Source organism: Bufo bufo, chromosome 2 (assembly GCF_905171765.1).
Source record: "Bufo bufo chromosome 2, aBufBuf1.1, whole genome shotgun sequence".
NCBI lineage: Eukaryota > Metazoa > Chordata > Amphibia > Anura > Bufonidae > Bufo > Bufo bufo.
The window spans coordinates 184769650-184788434 of record NC_053390.1 but is presented as its reverse complement, the minus strand read 5'-3'; the positions used below and the strand labels follow the sequence as shown (position 1 = coordinate 184788434).

General features: G+C 38.9%; 1 protein-coding gene across 4 annotated transcripts in view; it reads left to right on the top strand.

The window, feature by feature from the left end:
* ZNF608 (zinc finger protein 608) overlaps window positions 1-18497 on the top strand; it is a 77053-nt gene extending 58556 nt beyond the window's left edge. For 2 of the 4 annotated variants that reach the window (XM_040415965.1, XM_040415964.1), the window contains 7 exons: window positions 2706-2793; window positions 8211-10644; window positions 11818-12226; window positions 13023-13198; window positions 13928-14081; window positions 14868-14949; window positions 17435-18497. In XM_040415965.1, the coding sequence (XP_040271899.1) occupies window positions 2706-2793; window positions 8211-10644; window positions 11818-12226; window positions 13023-13198; window positions 13928-14081; window positions 14868-14949; window positions 17435-17441 (3350 nt within the window). In that variant the 3' untranslated portion in view covers window positions 17442-18497. Of the gene's footprint in view, window positions 1-2705; window positions 2794-8210; window positions 10645-11817; window positions 12227-13022; window positions 13199-13927; window positions 14082-14867; window positions 14954-17434 lie in introns of those variants that run through there. The other 2 variants (XM_040415967.1, XM_040415966.1) reach the window with 2 other exon arrangements.
* Window positions 18498-18785: the final 288 nt, after the last annotated feature.

Genomic DNA, 18785 nt, shown 5'->3' with positions numbered 1-18785 from the left:
AATGTTATCAAGATATTTGACAAGCTATGATCATTGCTTGGACTGGACAACTGTGACATAGATAATATTTTTACTGTTTTTCACACCTGGATTCCTCTTGTTAAGCAATTATCACTTATCATTCATGTCCAACAAAATCATTTAAGGTTCATCAAGCTTAGAATGCAACATTACATTTTGAGCACTATCAGCAGTATCTATCTATCTATCTATCTATCTATCCATCCATCATCAAGGTGGCCTTTACAAAATTCAGCTCACATCCACTGAGAAATCTGCTTACTGAGATGCCTAGGTTTCTATTATGTTGAGAATATCAAATGTTTCTGAACAGTGGCAAATGTCAACTTTTCCTCCCTAAACATGACCTGATATGTTTGTTATTTGAGTGTTTAATAAAAGTCTTCTGCTGGACATAAACATGAGATATTTTTTTGTAGATCCCGTCAATCATCTTTTGTCAATGGGAACCACCTTATGGTCAACCACATCTCTTATCAAAGGAAACAAGCATCAATTTCAACTCCTCTGATCCTCTGAATACTAGTAGTCATTTATCTCACACCCAATATGCATGCTCCTCTGAGTGTGAATATTTATATGGAGTCAATCTATTGTATGAATAAGGCTGACTTTGGTATTCCTTTGTTGCCGTGGTATACAGCATATGACTGAACTGTTTTATCTTTATTCCAAATGCTTCTATACAATATCTTAGAACTACAGTATTACGTAGTCTTTGAAAGATAGAACTGGCATTAACTTTTTGAAATTTTGTACATTTACCATTCTTTCAGTGAGTCTTAATCTTTAGTCGAGGCAATACTTTTTACATCGTAAAGATTATAAGAATTAAAGTACATGACAAAATTTAGGTCCAAAAAATGTACCTAACATTTGTCTGTTTTGTTGCTGAGGCTTTAGTTGCAGATCTCAGTCCAAGAAGTCACACAAAATTGGTTGCAGCAAACACTGACCAATCTCTGGATGGCTTATGCTGAGAATGTTGAACCCCTCAGGGAAAAGGAACTAATAAAAGCCTTTTACTAAGGATTTAGTTTAAGTATTTGTGCAAGCTTTCTGTTTTATATTAGGCCTTAAATGCTGTGCTTGTTGTGTCTTTTATGTTTTCTTTCAAGCGATTTTCACTATACATATGTGCTAGATCAGAGACTTTGTAACACAGCTATCCGGTTTACTCTATGGAGTTCAAAATTCATAAGGCGTGTTCCTGGGCTATAAACATAAAGGGGTTGGTGGTGGTTTAAAGACACTCTAGGTCCTGAACCATTTTATCTGGAAAGCAGCTGTTCTAGACAGTGAACAACCACTTTACACTTTGAGCTGAAAATGTTCTATTTATTCTCAGTCACCTCTAAAGGTTTGCTGCAATTTTCACACAGCAGTTACAAAAACTCTAAAGAATGGAAGGACAGTGGCTATGTACTGATACTTTCACAATATAAATAGGTGTTACATTACAGATTAGAGGACACGATAAAGGTGTTTCATATTTGTGCTGTTTTGCGTGATTTTAACACAAAACATAGAACTACTGCAGGCTATTTATATGGCGTATTTGCCTTAGAAAGAAATGTATGGTTCTATATAGTTTTAATACAAATATCATTATTTCCTTGTATTATTATGTAGTTCATTTAATTAGGTAATGTAGGCTTTTGTACTGAAAGCTGAAATAAAATGAGCCCAAATGAGACATGCTATATGACATAAACGACCAATACAAAAATGTCTATCAGCAATTACAGTTGTTATTTATTACTTCAATTGTATGCAAAGTTTTAATGCTCTGTTTTTCTTTTTGACATATGTCTGTCCAGTAAAAATCACTATGAACACAGATATATATCTCAGGCGAAGTTCCAAACATATACATTGGACAAAGAGTCCAAAATTAATGTGAACAAAGCCTCATGGTGCATTTAGGCGAACCAAGGAATACGGCAATTATCAAGAAGGAGACCATTCCTTCCAGATAATTGCCTGGAGGTAAAGAGCTACATTTACATGCAGTGATCACCTTCACTGTATGGAGAGGAATGATGGCTACTGCCATTGTTCATCCTCATACAAATTCATTGTTTCCGGGCAGCAGATCACTGTTTACACTGCATAATCTGCTCTCCATAAACAATGATTTAATGTGCTGTCTGAAAGATCATTTCACCTGATGAATGCATGTTCTGCTCATTCATTGGGTGATCAGCAATATATTTACATGGGCAAATTATCGAGAATGAGTGTTTGTAGTAGCATTTGTTCCCTATAATCTACCAAACAATTGTTATACATATATTATAGTTACTTTTTCTCTCTATAATGCACCTAGAATTCATTTTTATGTGGGCTAAAAGCAGGAGATTATTTCTGTGATTTTTCATGTTAAAACAGGATTTAGATTGTGCTTTTTTTATTGTTACATGAAAGCAATTATGTGTAATAATAGTAACACTGAAAAATAGTGTTTTACAGCAGGACATGGCAGAAATATTTCCTGCTGTCAATTCTATCTTGATTGTGCATACAAATATACAGTTTCCTGTGGGTTTTAAACTGAGGTTGCTAAAACCAAAAAAAAGGAAGCAAGCCAACCACAGCGTTTAAAACATATTTAGCCGAATCTCTAAATGTGCTCTAAAACTGACAAAATACACAAACTTTATAAATTTTCTTTCCACCTGCAGGTGTATTGGTTGTGAATGTCACATGGCGGAATAAGACATACGTTGGTACATTACTGGATTGCACAAAGCATGACTGGGCTCCACCAAGGTAAGCAGCCATCTATGAATAACGCTTAATATTCTTTAAATTGAGCAACTTCTTGTGCTAAACATAATATATATATATATATATATATATATATAGTGACACAGTGAGGGGTTGTGTCTGGCAAAGCAGGTATTTTCCTCCCAGCATGTGCGTCTGGGCTGGTTTCCAGTCAGGTGAGGTCAAATACCGGACCGGAGGTTAAGTGCCGGTCCGGGTTTTGGCAGCACCTGGCTGTCCTTAAATAGTCAGCTGGGCTCAGCAGAGAGGTCTCTCTGTTTTTGGGATCTTAGGCTTTGTGCCGTGCTGGAGGGCTGAGAGCCGCACGCTGGGGAAACAGGAATATAAAGTATTAGGTCTGCGCTATACACTTAAGTAGAAACTTGCACAGAAACTACTGGTTTTTCAGGTGGCCCCTTCACTCGATCTTCAGTTTATTTTTTATTTTATCATCACCTTTTCAATCTCTGTACCGACCAGCAACGAGCATATTCATTTCCTCCACAGTATATAGATTAACCAGCGACAGGCGTTTTCATGCACTCCTTTAAAGAGGAAACCAACATAGAGCAGACCAGTAGGTAAAAGCATATACTTTTTTTATACTCACAAAGATTTCTCTTTCAACATCGGATATACAATAAAAATGCTGCCCGACCTGGGTTTCTCTCCTGCTTCATCTGGGGCGTCTCTACTTGTCGCTAGTTAATCTGTATACTGTGGAGGAAATGAATATGCTCGTTTCTGGTCGGTACAGAGATTGAAAAGGTGGTGATAAAATAAAAACTAAACTGAAGATTAAGTGAACGAGCCACCTGAAAAACCAGGAGTTTGTATGCACGTTTCTACTTAAGTGTATAGCGCGGACCTACTACTTTATTTTCCTTTTTTGCATGTTTGAACTATAGGAAGTATGGACCTATCTTTCTGCTTTTAGGACTGTAGCTAAAAGTCTAGCACGATAAAATTAACACCATTTTTAGTGTATAAAGTTTGAATTAACACCAAGTCTGCAAAGTTACGTGCTGTTTTGTGCAATTGCCTCAAGTGTGAATAAACACTGACGTTTTGAGTTAAGAACTTGTATTTTGCCTCTGTACTGCGCCCGCTTACCTTATCTACCACAGCGAAACCCCACAATTGGTGGAGGATGGGTGCAAGAGCAGTGAGGCTGGCGTGAACGCCGATATTTTTGGTTTCTGCATTTTTCAGGCACGGTTGTATGTCATACATTAAACCAGCTGTATTACAACCAGTGCCCCACGACAAAATGGTTGCTGTTGTGAAGGCCCTCATGGAGTCTAATCTGCAGCAGCGAGAGACAAACCTGCAGCAACACTAGGCTAATAAGCAGCAGCAGGAGACTAACCAGTTGCTGCTACAACACGTGATGGCTTTGCAGACAGCAGGAGCAACCCTGCGTGTCTACAATGGCCAGAAAGCAGTCCGTGCCGCGATTCCTAAGATGACCCCCACAGATGACATCGAAACCTACCTGGTGATGTACGAGAAAGTGGCTATCAGGGAAAAGCTACCCCGTGACCAGTGGGCTGTGGTCATCGCTCCATTCCTGGCATCCGATTCCCAGAAGGTGTATTTTGACTTGCCGGATGATCAATCGGCCGACTACCAAAAAGTAAAGGGTGAGATTTTGGCAAGACTAGGGGTAAATGTGTTGCTCCGGGCCCAATGGGTACATCAGTGGGGGTTTAAGTCAGCTGAGCCTGCGAGGACCCAGTATTATGACACTGGATCAGCACTGGATCAGCCAGGAGTCTCCTGGCAACGCCCTAGAAATGGTGAACCTGGTGGAGCGCTACGAGGCTAATAAGACTGTTACAGGGGGTTCTTTTGGGAGGGGGCACTAAAACCCCGTAAATCTCCATCACAGACCCGGTGACTTGTACCAACCAAACCCACCCGGGCTGTACCCTCTACGGACCTGACTCCGATAGTCTGCTGGCGGTAGCAGGAGCCGGGCCATGTAAGAGCTAACTGTCCCCATAAAGTGGATCCCATGGATACTAACTATGGCTACCATCAGTCGCTATATGCCAGGAAGCTATGTGCAGCAGGTACCCCAAAAACTCTAACCACCTGTGCCAGGTGGAGGTAGAAGACACTCCAGCGCAAGGTCTTCTGGACTCAAGAAGTCTGGTGTCCCTAGTAAGGGCTCCCCTGGTACAGTCAGCGGAGTATACTGGCCAGAAAGTCGATGGTGAACCATAACAACCTGGGGCAGAGTCAGTGTTTCCCCATTTTGTGGTTCATCAGGATATGTTATATCGGGTAAACCAACTACGGGTGAGCCTACTGAACAATTGCTGGTCCCCAAGGCTTATGTCAAGCTTGTGTTAAATCTTGCGCACCAACACGTTCTTGGGGGTCACCTGGCACTGCAGAAATCTCAGTATCGTATTCTACAGCGGTTTTACTGTCCCAGCATATTCAAAGTACTGGAAGAGTTTTGTGAGTCGTGCCTGACCTGCCAGATAACTAGCCCCCAGCCACATTTCCATAGTCCCTTAGTACCTCTCGAAGTACCATTTGAACGAATATCTATGGATCTCATTGGCCCAGTACCGAAGTCCGCCAGAGGGCATAAACAGATCTTAGTCATTCTAGACTACGCCACTCGGTACTCAGAGGCATTGCCACTCCAACATACTTGGGCCAATCTCATAGTTATGGAATTAATGGAGATGTTTACCCGAGTAGGACTACCTAAAGAGGTTCTGACCAACCAAGGGACCCCTTTTATGTCCAAGGTGATGAGGGAACTCTGTTAGTTGCTGTACATAAAACAACTACGGATGTCTGTTTACCATCTGCAAACGGACTGTTTGGTAGAACGGTTTAACCAAACATTAAAAAATATGTTGAAAAAGGTAGAGTCTAAAGATGGGAAGGACTGGGACCTCCTTCTGCCCTATCTCATGTTCGCAGTGCGAGAGATACCCCAGGCCTCTACTGGGTTCTCGCCCTTCGAACTGCTATATGGCAGACACTCTCGCGGTCTCTTGGACATGGCCAAAGAGGTGTGGGAACAACAACCCACTCCACATAAAAGTGTCATTGAGTACTTTACTCAGATGCAAGATCGGATAGAGACAGTGTTGCCTCTGGTTAGGGAGCATATGGAGGCAGCACATGGAGCCCGGAGTCGGGTCTATAATCGGCAGGCTCGGGTCTGGATCTTTAACCCGGGTGATCGGGTTTTGGTTCTGGTGCCGACCGTGGACAGTAAGTTCCTGGCTAGGTGGCAGGGGCCCTACAAGGTACTCAAGAAAATTGGAGATATAAACTACAAGATACACCAGCCAGGGCGGCAAAAGCTGGAGCAGGTTTACCATGTGAATTTACTCAAACCGTGGAAAGATAGGGAAACCTGTACAGAAGACAGCCCATGGCCGGGTTTTCTGATGCAAGAGAGGCGGCTGCCACAGTAAAAATTGCTGACAGCCTCTCCTCTAAACAGACTCGGGAGGCCAGGGAGTTTGTTAGTCAGAACACTGATGTGTTCTCGGACCTTCCTGGACGCACTTCCATAATCCAGCATGACATTGTCACTGAGCCTCAGGCAAAAGTCTGATTAAAGCTATACCGGGTACCCGGGGCTCGGCGACAAGCCATATCGGAGGAGGTGCAGTTAATGTTGCAGCTAGATGTCATTGAGGAGTAAAAAAGTGAGTGGGCTAGTCCTATAGTATTGATACCCAAGCCGGACGGGACGTTGCGGTTTTGTAACGACTTTCAAAAACTTAACGAGGTTTCCAAATTCAATGCATATCCCATGCCCTGGTTGGATGAGCTCATCGAGAGGTTAGGACAAGCCCGGTATTGTACCTCATAAAAGGGTACTGTACTGGCAGATGCCCTTAACAGAGGCTGCCAAAAAGAAAACTGCCTTCATCACGCCTGAAGGGCTGTATCAATATAAGGTCTTACCCTTTGGTCTGCATGGCACCCCCGCTACTTTTCAGCGACTAATGAATATTGTGTTTCGTCCACATTGTGGGTACAATATTGTCATCCACAGTACCAACTGGGAAAGTCACCTACCCAAAGTGCCGGCTGTAGTGGACTCCCTTCGGAAAGATGGTCTAACTGCTAACCCAAAAAAAGTGATATAGGGTTATGAGACTAAGTACCTGGGGTATGTCATTGGGCGCAGAGTCATCAAACCCCAAGTGAATAAAATAGAGGAGATACGGAATTGGCCCCGACCTGTCACCACTAGGCAAATAAAGTAAATCCTGGGAATGGTGGGTTATTACATGAGGTTTGTTTCCCACTTGCCACTCTAGCCGCGCCCTTAACAGGGCTTTTGAAGGGACGAAAATCAGTGATGGTTCGCTGGGATGATCGGGCGGAAGAGGCTTTTGCCACTTTGAAGTCGGCCTTATGCCTTCTGATCTGCTGTCAGATCCGTTTGTGGTACAAACGGATGCCTCCGAAGTAGGCCTCGGTGCTGTACTGTTTCAGGAAGTCAACAGGGAGGAGCATCCCGTTGTCTTCCTAAGTCGCAAGCTCACCCCAGCCGAAACCAGGTACAGAATAGTGGAGAGAGAGTGCCTGGCTATCAAGTGGGCACTCGAATCTCGGCTACTATTTGTTGGAGAGAAAGTTCCGCCTGGTGACCGACCACTCCCCTCTCAAGTGGATGAGCCAGGCCAAAGCCTGGGTCACCAGATGGTTTTTGTCTCTGCAGAATTTTAAGTTCTCGATAGAACACAGAGTAGGCCGGTTGCAGGGAAACGCGGATGACCTGTCCTGGGTGCATTGTCTGGCGTGTGTCCACCCCCTCAGGGTTGAACAAAGGGGGGGTATGTGACACAGTGAGGGGTTTTGTCTGGCAAGGCAGGTATTTTCCTTTCACCATGTGCGGCTGGCTGGTTTCCAGCCAGGTGAGGTCAAATACGGACCGGAGTTTAAGTGCCGGTCCGGGTTTTGGCAGCACCTGGCTGTCCTTAAATAAGCAGCAGGGCTCAGCAGAGAGGTCTCTCTGATTTTGGGATCTGAGGCTTTGTGCCGTGCTGGAGGGCTGAGAGCCACACGCTGGGGAAACAGGCTACCTAAAGCCTGCTGTGGACTACTGGAGGCAGAACTGTCAGCAAGGTGACTTGTGTTATATGAAATTTCCATTGTGTGTGAATTAACACCAAGACTACAAAGTTACGTGCTGTTTTGTGCAATTGCCTCAAGTATGAGTAAACACTGACGATTTGAGTTAAGAACTTGCATTTTGCCTCTGTACTGCACCTGCTTACCCTATCTACCAGAGTGAAACCCCTCTCTCTATATATATATATATATATATATATTACATATTTGTTTTATTATGCACTATGTGTTTAAGCTGTCTAAAGACTTGTTTAAAATAATTCGAACTATATCTAAACATGGATTTTTATGTGTAGGTTCTGTGATTCACCAACAAGTGACCTTGAAATGCGTGGAGGTCGTGGCAGAGGGAAAAGAGCAAGGTCTGCAGCAACAGCAACAGCAACAGCATCTGCCCCAGGCAATGAGACAAATATTGCAGAAGCAAGAGGACTTCAAAATAAGAACAGAGGTGGAGCAAATGGGAAAGGGAGACGTGGAAGTATTAATACAAGTGGACGCCGGACACCTCCAAATTGTGCCATTGAGGATATTAAAGCAAGTCCTTCGCCGGCTGGTAAAAGAAAAAATAGGCCTGCGATCGAGCTAGACCTGAATTCCAGTTCAGAGGACAATAAATCAGGGAAACGGGTTCGAACTAACTCACGTAGCATGCCAACTACCCCGCAGGGAAAAAATGATTCTTTTTTGGACCAAGGCTGCTCTTCCCCAGTTTTAATAGACTGTCCCCATCCAAATTGCAACAAAAAATACAAGCACATAAATGGACTTCGGTATCACCAGGCACATGCACATTTGGATTCAGACAACAAACTGGATTTTGAGCAAGACAGTGAGGATAAGGTTTCAGATTGTGAGGAAGCATTGAGCAATGTGGCACTTGAATCCAATGAATCAAGCACAAGTTTGGATCAATTAAAAGCGCCCGTGTCTCCTGGTTTACAAAGTGCTCCTGGTACACCAAAGGGCAAAAGAGAGTTGGCAAACAATTGCACCAATCAAATTAGCAATTCAAAAACTGTCAAAAACTCTGGAAAAAAGAAAGGATTAAATGTGGAACTTAATAACCTTCCTATCATTTCTAACATGTCAGTTACACTGGACAATTGTGCATTAGATGGCAGTCTTACTGTAGAAATGCCAAAACTGGAAGCTGAAGGAATAATTGACAAGAAAAATGAAAAGACAAAAAAATCAAACAACTGCAAGGTTGATAAAAACCTTTCAAAACTCAAAACCACTCGGCCAATTGCTCCAGCACCAGCTCCCACACCTCCTCAATTAATCGCAATTCCTAGTGCAGCATTTACAAACACTACTACAGGCACAATACCAGGATTACCTTCTTTAACTACTGCTGTTGGCCAGGCAACACCAAAGAGCCCCCCATTAAAACCTATTCAACCAAAGCCGACAATTATGGGAGAGCCAAGCAGTGTAAATCCCTCTCTTACATCACTCAAGGACAAAAAGAAAAAGGAAAAGAGAAAATTAAAGGAGAAGGAAAGTAAAGATGCACTAAGTCCTCAAGAAGAATCTAAAGTTTGCAAAGCAGAGGATTTAAAAGGATCTGCCAAGGATTTATCTGGACATTATTTAAAAGAGCATATTAATAAGAGTGATTCTCTTACTAATGGACTGCCAGAAACTCAAGAAAGCCGAATGGCTAGTATTAAAGCTGAAGCAGATAAAGTGTATACATTTACAGACAATGCACCAAGCCCGTCTATAGGAAGTGCCTCTAGGGTTGAGTGTAGCACTGTGATTAACGGACAATCTACTATTGCACCATTGCACGTCTTGACACAAAATGGTGGAGATAGTTCTACTACGAAGACAAACAGTCCAGCATACTCTGATATTTCAGATGCTGCTGATGATGGGGGCTCTGACAGTAGATCAGAAGGCATAAGGTCAAAGACTAGCTCTCCAACAGAGATTTTATGTAATAAGGACAATATTGTTAAGGGTCACACTACACCCATTTCACAATCATCTCAAGTAAACGAATCTCACTCTCCTTATTACCATGGTTATGATTCTTATTATTCACCACCTTATGTGCACTCGAGTCAGGCCAACACTCCAGTAAATGGAAATGGGATCACTACACAGGGTGGAAAAAGTAAAAAGGAGTCAGAGGAAGAAGTAGAGAAGAAAGAAAAGAATGAAAGCATAGATACTAAAAAGGCTGAAACAAACTCAAATAACTTGCCACCTCAGCATCAATCTGTTATCACACAACGTCATCCTGCACTAGCCCAGTCACTTTATTATGGACAGTATGCATATGGTCTCTACATGGACCAAAAGTCTCTAATTGCATCAAATCCTGCCTATAGACAACAGTATGAGAAATATTATGAAGACCAGAGAATGGCTGAGCAAAAAATGGCACAAACAGGAAGGGAATGTGAGAGGAAACCTGAGAATTCCCCTAAGGAGCTAGTTAAAGAGGATATAAAGTTAAAGAATATACCATCAGCTACAATTTCAAAAGCACCTTCAACTCCAGAACAAGCTAAGGTAAATACAAAAATGTCCATTCTCAATAAAACAGAAGAGACTGTCAAAACCCAGATCCTACCAAATCATCAGCAAGTTCAGTGTGATAGCTTCAAGGCTAAACAAATGGAGAACCACCAGCTCATAAAAGAGGCAGTGGAAATGAAATCTGTTATGGACTCTATGAAACAAACTGGAGTGGATCCAACTGTAAGATATAAACAGGTAAAATCAAAGTAAAGTCAATAGGTTTAGCAATTATGCATATTTTATATTTTATGGTTGCTTATACTATTCATTGTCTTAAAAATTAAATAAAAAAGCTTACACTTTAATGTCACATGGACATCTACATATTGAAAAATAAGTGACCTAAAGCATAACTTTCAATATCTCTAAAACTCATTCAGTATATGTATCCAGTCATTTCTAAGTTAAGGTCACATCACATAATTGTCTATCCTTTGTTGTCCATGCCAGGAAAAGCTCCTGTTTATATCCAACAAAGGCCTGTGACAGCTGCCATAAAGTAGCATTAGTCACCCATAAGCTCCAAATTTGAAAAGAAAAAGTATATTAGACAGTATGCCTATTTTTTTTTAGTAGATAACATTGTATGGAATAGTGTTTAACACTATATAATTACATTCATTTTTTGCTGCATGCCAACATATATATCAGCCTGACAGAACTCCGTTAGTCTACTTTTACAATGGCGTTTGGGCTTTCCGTTTCTGAGATCCTTTCAGGGCTCTCACAAGGGGTCCAAAACGGATCAGTTTTGCCCTAATGAATTCTGAATGACAAAGGATCCACTCAGAATGCATCAGTTTGCCTCCGTGCTTGCAGCGTTTTGGTGTCCGTCTGACGGATTCGTTCTGACACACAATGTAAGTCAATGGGGACCAATCAGTTTTCTATGACACAATAGAAAATGGATCTGTTCTCCATTGACTTTCAATGGTGTTCAAGACGGATCCGTCATGGTTATGTTAAAGATAATACAAACGAATCCGTTCTGAACGGATGCAGACGTTTGTATTATCTGAACGAATCCGTCTGTGCAGATCCATGACAGATCTGCACCAAACGCAAGTGTGAAAGTAGCTTTAGTCTGACACAGGACAAAAGAGTGTCCTTTTGGCCTCTGCCAGACTAATAGAGCTCTATTGATATGCTTTACTTATACTACAAGAGCTTTTCCCATTGTACACCCTAAGCAGACGTCACAATAAGACTATATCCTGACTTGTAATGTTTAAACATGGCCAAAACTATTTTGGAAGGAAGTGTCATGTATTCTTTTTGCGGGATGGTTAATAATGGATTGCTTGCTCATATATATATATACAACAAGTATGCTTCAGCATCCTGTAAATGTATTTTCTGTTTTTCAAGGAGGCTGATTCACGATCATGGCATCATTATATGTACCAGTCAAAGTATCTTGAGCAGCAAAAAGCAGATGAAATAGATCGAGAGAAAAAACTAAAGGAGGAAAACTCAAAAACTCCTAATAAAGAAACTGTATTACCAGTTCCATTACAAGTTGCAAAAGAGGAGGTCAAAGAGATCAAGCGCCCAGAAACGCAGTTAGTGGAAGATAACAAGAATAAAAATGATGAGCGGAAAACTCCCGTAAATTGGAAGGATTCCAGAAATGCAAGAGTTGCTGTTTCATCCCCTATGAGTCAGCAGCATCAATCATATATTCAATACTTGCATGCCTATCCATATACACAGATGTATGATCCAAATCATCCAGCATATCGTGCAGTGTCTCCAGTTTTAATGCACAGTTATCCAGGTTGGTCTTTTTATGATTTCAATGAACTCTAAGTTATTTTTTTTCTGTTTTGTGATTAACAATACCCTTTCAGCACATGTTAATATCACCATTAAAGTAAAAAAGTGAGATACTTCCTCATGCCTTACTTTTCTACCCAGGCTTCATGTTTCACAATATATCCAGTATGATGCCTGACCAAATATATATACATAGATATTTTCATAGAAAACAGTCATATATCCAAACATTAACTACATTAAAAATAGGATTCTTGTTATCCAGCAGCTAAAAATTCAACCAGGTCCCGCGGTTTTATTTAATGAGTCATATTCAGGGAAGTTCCATTTTGTTTAGTAGTTCAATATCTTAAAACAATCACTCGACGAGACATGATCACTTGTAATAATTGTGCTTACTAGACAATTGACCAATGTGTTGTACTGTACTGTTGTATTTAAAAAAATATATATTGAAATATAAAAAAAATCTATTGGTCAGCCAATCATTCTTGGCTATTGTAAGTCTAGAGACAATGGGTGAAAATGGACAGAAATTTAGAATATTATTTGTTTGATACTTGTATTTTGTTTACTGAGGAGTTAAGTAAAACTTCAGATTTACCAATATGTAATTCAAATTCACAAATAAAATTAAAAAAAAGTTCAGGCTGAATTGGATGGACAGATGCCTTTATAAACTATGTTACATTCCAATTGTGGTAAATTTACAACACGCAAATAATAGAATAGTGAAATTATAAATAAATTATAAATTTCTTTCTGTTCATAATAATAAAAATGTTTTTGCCATACAGGAGCATACCTTTCACCTGGCTACCCCCACTACAATGTTTATGGGAAGGTATCAGGAAGAGATGAATCTGAGAAAGTCAGCACCAGCCCCAACATTAATACCAAATCAACTTCTGAATCTAAAGCACTAGATTTACTGCAACAACATGCAAATCAATATCGCACCAAGTCACCTGCTGTAAGTTGTTTTTTTATGTCATATTCTAGTGTTGATAATGTCCATGTTGTTTTCATAGCACTGATATGTAGTCTTGTATCAATATGATCCTAAATACATTAATCAAGTTTAATGGTATATTCTTTATACTGTAAAATAAATGGAAATCTCTGCTATGTGTTGGTAGAGTGTATTTGGGGAATGAACAAAAACTTAGATTGTTATAATTCCATCAATGGTTCAAAGTATTCAGTCAGTGTTATTTTAGATGTCCAAATAGGCTAATGCAAGAATGGAAGGGCTACGGTCTCTCATTTAGACTTTGTATGATCATCACATGTTTTTTATATGGTCATTGGTAACAATACAAAAATTGTCCTCTATACATTGTCCTCTTAACTAGAAAATGCAACCTCTGTAATGTTCTATACTCCAGTCTAGTTTACTGAAACACAGTAGACATTAAAATGAATGAACTCAACTTTCTCCTTAGAAGGCATAATATAAGTTATTGATGCATAGGTACTATAGATATAGGTGCATTACAATAAACTGTACTGACTCCACTTATTCATAATATATTATTGGGGCCATGTATGTTGCATCCCCTTAGATAAGTGGTTCGATCTTATGGACCTATTATTTTATATGTTCACCAAAGGCAAAAATAACTTTTTAAATAATGTATGTATCTAGGATTGATTTCTTCTAGTAAAATTATATTAAGGTTGTGGTCTTTTGGTTATATAGCTGGCAGAAAAAGCTTCAACTGAACGGGAGCGAGAAAACGAGAGAGAAAGGGACCGACATTCTCCTTTTAGCCAACGGCATCTCCATACACATCATCACACACATGTTGGCATGGGATACCCCCTGATACCTGGGCAGTATGACCCTTTTCAAGGTTTGTTACCTTTCAGTTTTTAAATGTGTTCTTTTACAAATCAGTTTGACTAGTTAATGGTTGGCTAACTAATTTTGTCATGGTGTTAGTTTCCAATTTTCTCTGGTTTTGTGTAACCAAATAAATCTTACTACAACAAATTCATATTTTTGCTTTCTTGATCTATAATCAACAAAGAAAGTCATGTGTATGTCAAACAATGCAGAGTGACATTGCCTTTGACCTAGAAAGTCTTCTGTATTATATTATCCATTGTTAGTTTGGATTAGTTTAAGATATAAAGGCTTCTGTATTACATTATCCATAGTTGGTTTGGATTATTTTAGAATAGATTTTTTTCCCTGTTCAAAAAGTACATTACAAATTATGCAAAGGCCTTGTTACAAAATGCCATAAGTACTCTGCATACATTAAAGCAAAAGTATTAAAATGTCCACCAGATGCATGAACATTTCAAAAAGTTCATTAAGTCATCTTCAAAGGAAGTTACGCAAGTAGCTTTCTTAAACTGTTTTCAGTTGCAGTCTTCTCTTTTCTTTTTAGTTCAATAGCATGCTACATACATGATATCGAAAGCATATGCCCACATTTTTCAAATTTAGTCACAAGTCAAAACCTATTTAAATGGTTGTTGTGCGAATTTTTCCACAGCTCACCAGCCCCAATATACATGACACTTTGTTTCATTCCCGTTGATCATGTTATCTATATGTAAAAAAGGGACAGAGTTTGTGTGCATGTGCACTGCATTCAAGTGAATGTTCTCACATGGGGCTTTTCCTCTAGGGTTGACCTCTGCTACCCTTGTTGCCACTCAGCAGGTGGCTGCTCAGGCATCTGCATCCGGTATGTTTCCTACACAAAGAAGGTAAATTGAGTATATCCTAGAAAACAACATTGTGTGTGTATAATATATATATAACATATATGTAATATATGTACACACTCGCTTATTCATACTTATGCACTTACAAACTTATGAGTTGTGGAACTTTTCAGTATTGGGAATATGGCAGATAAATGAATAAAAACACATTTTTTTGTGTGTCTGCTTATTCACTATATGTTTTATATGTTTCAAATGCCAATTTTAGACATTCACACACTGAGAAAATACTAATAGGCACATTTAGATTTTTTTTATGAAAAATTATTTTTATGAATGTCAATGTAAACTTTATATAGTCACAGTGAGCTTTGTAAAGTAAAATATAGCCAGTGATCTCTGTCAAGGACATCTTTTTATTCTAGTTCATAGCTTGCCTAATAAGCACAACATAACAAAATTTGAGTTTCCTTGGAAACTGAAATAATTTTGCTGTTAAAAGAAATGCTTAAAAGTTCCCTATATGTGGTTTGTAATCATTTGATGTAACGCATATGTACATAATGTTGTTGATTTGTTCATTACAATCTAAAGGTGATTACCCATATCTGTCATACATGTGTTTGTCTCATATTTTGCCCTAAAGTTGGCAAAAGTTAAAATTCAAAATAGGAAAAATAAAGTTAGTATCAACAGGTATCTTTAGATAAAATAGTTGAAACTATCAATAACTGCTTTATTTTGAGCAACACAAGTTAAGCTTGGCATACACATTTAATAGCTGTCGGTTGAACAATCATTCAGCTGACAGGTGTCTCTCCCAACTCCCTCTAAGGTCCCCCATATACATTTGGTTTGGTCAAACATGTACTTGCATTTTATAGGTAGAGGGGGAAAGGCTGCTGCCAGATAGCTTAGGCATTGGGCAAAAACATTCACTTTGCATAATCATTCTCTCCCTCCCATCTCTTGATTGAGATTCAGGAGCTTCCCACACACATTAGAGCATCAGCTGAGCCTGCCAATCTTGGCCGGTTCGGCCGGCGATACACTACTGTGTATGGGGTCCATAACTTACAGGGCCGATAACTCTAGGCAGGCTTAGGGAGATGGAGAAAAAGAATATTTTCATTATAGGCAATAGGGTAAGACTGAGCAGAGAGTTGATATTCATTAGATACATCTTCTCGAGATCTACATTTTCCATTTGGCTCTGAGAAGTGTTTACATTAAACAGGTCATATACATTAGAAAAATATTGGCTGAACCTACCAAGACCAACAGGGTTGACAACTATCTAGTCTGTAATGGAGGCCCCTTATTGCACATCAGATGATTGGGGTCCTCCCAACTCTCAACAGCATAATCCATCCTTCTGTTCCTGGTGAGACAAGTCACTGCCATAGTCTGCCAATGACTTTCCCAACTCTCCCCATTCAGAACACATGCATGCTCTGCTGAGCAAACATAAGTATGACAAGCTTGGGAGAGAAAGCTGTTGGCTCATTTATCTAGTGTACAGTATATGGCTACCCTTATGACAAGTTTGGAACTACACAATGTTTTATAAAAATACTTTGGATCAGAGCTATCGATGTTAGGTAGATGGTACTTGATATCCTTAGATTAACATATTGACAGGTTATCTTTAACTAATCTACCAATCTATGCCCACTGAACACATGGCCAGCAAAAAATTGTAATAGTATGTTTGTAATGTAGCTGGTTGTTTAGCCACGGTTAGCTGGTGTGATATCTAGATATTTGGATGTAGTTCAAAACAAGATCCTCTCCATTATACCCAATAGGTCATGTTTTCAGTATTTACTTAGTATTGCACCAGTGGTAGAAGTGCTGTTTGGAATTACCACAGATGTTCTCTCTTTGGGCTATTCTCAAGTCACGGCCTGTTTGAAGTCCATGAGAACTGTTGATTCTTGCTGCTGGATCTATCAATAAACCTTCATAGTTCTTCTTAGAGATATATATCCTAAAATAATTAAGGAGTTTGTGTTCTCTTTTAACTATTCATAAAATAATAAATTATTATATATGATTGTAAAAATACGGTAGTATAATTTAAAAAAATGACAGATTATCACATACAGTGCAGAAAGAGGATACTCTTGAAGTCTTAAAGGAATCAGTTACAGTATTCTACCTTTTTAACTGAGGAGCGTTTCCACTTTATACCATTTTAGTTAAATGTCAAGCTGCAACTTCTCTTTGCAGTTTAATCTTATACAGTCTTAGATTTTTGTCACATGGATTTACAATGGCCAGTAGTTACCATTATACAGATTTGTACCTAAGATGAGCCCTATTTCAACAATGAAACTTTATAGGGCACCCAAGAGACAGCAGGGAATGCATGTTTGAACCTTTAAGATATTGTCTGTTCAATTAGATGTAAGGCAAAATAACGTGCTGCCAATGTGATTATTACGATATCTGCACAGTAAAATGATTATTTTATGCATTCAATGTCTGACATGTATAATAAATGTATCTTCTCTTTCTCTTTTAGGGAATGAATACATTGAAAATGTACATTAGATCATGTGACTGGATCACATGGAAGAGCAATTTATTACAGACATCAGTTCCATGGTGTTTATATAAGAATGCCTAAGTGGCAGGCAAAAAACAAACAAAAAAAAAAAACATTTCATTTTTGGGTTTATTTCTCCTTTTTTGTAAATTTCAGATTTTCTTTTTATAACAGAGTAACATGTTTCTGTAATTAGGATGATTGTGGCCAGGTGTTATATATATATACATATATATATATATATATATATATATATATAAAAATATACCATGGACATAACCTTGTTTTGTATATTAACATGCACACAAATATATAAATATATATATATATATAAATATATATTCTTTACTTTTTTTTGTATCGGTAACCAGGCTCGCACATGTGTAGGGTCTGCTGCTAAACTGCACACCAACCAGTAAAATGTATTTGTCATGTTGGATAGTGTTTACTGGCTGTTGATTATTTTTCCCTAAAATGTAAATAATGTTATGTTTCCATGTGCCTGAAATTTGCAGAAACTAATCATATTGGCCATTGGCTATAAGAAGCAGGCTGTAATTATGATACTTTGGTACAATGTAGATGTCTATTTGGTGGCTCCCTTTAAGATGCATCTGTGTAAAATGTTACTGTAATAATTGTTTTATTGTAATTGTGTATTGTGAAAATATACATATGGAAGGCATGGGGTTGCCAGTACCACAGGTAAAGTAAATAAAAGGGTTGTACATAATGTATAATTTAAAATAAGTAAATAATGAACATCTGTGAATAATAAAATGTCTCTTTTAATCTTGAATGACAAATAACCTGAAAACCTGCATACCACAAGACATCTGTGATTGTTCTATTACTTGAATAGTCCTGCAGTCTTTTTTAATGTTTACAATTATCCAGTTTTAGAAGAGAGAATATAATGCCATTGCCTGGTTACTTGTTTTATGCTGTAATCTAGTTTATTTTATGTAAAATGTATAATGAATGCTTTCTTTTTATACCTGCCTTAAATAATTTGGCAATCAAAATAAAAGAAGTTGTTTTTGTATAGTCTTGTCTATTGTGGTGGTATTGCGATTTTTGTAAAGGGTGCATTTTTTGCAAAATTCTCAAAGAAAATGGAGGGGGGAGTAAAACTGTATATAGGTGTAGCCATACAGTATCTGTCTATGGGATTCTCCATTTAATGGACATATTTTAAAACATTTGTCACATATGGTTGGTCTGTAAAGGTTGTCATTTTAGGCAACAAAACTATGTTACCATATTGACTTGTCAGAAATCAATCCATGACTCCTATTGATGAGATGGGGAAGCTGTCTTAGGCTCT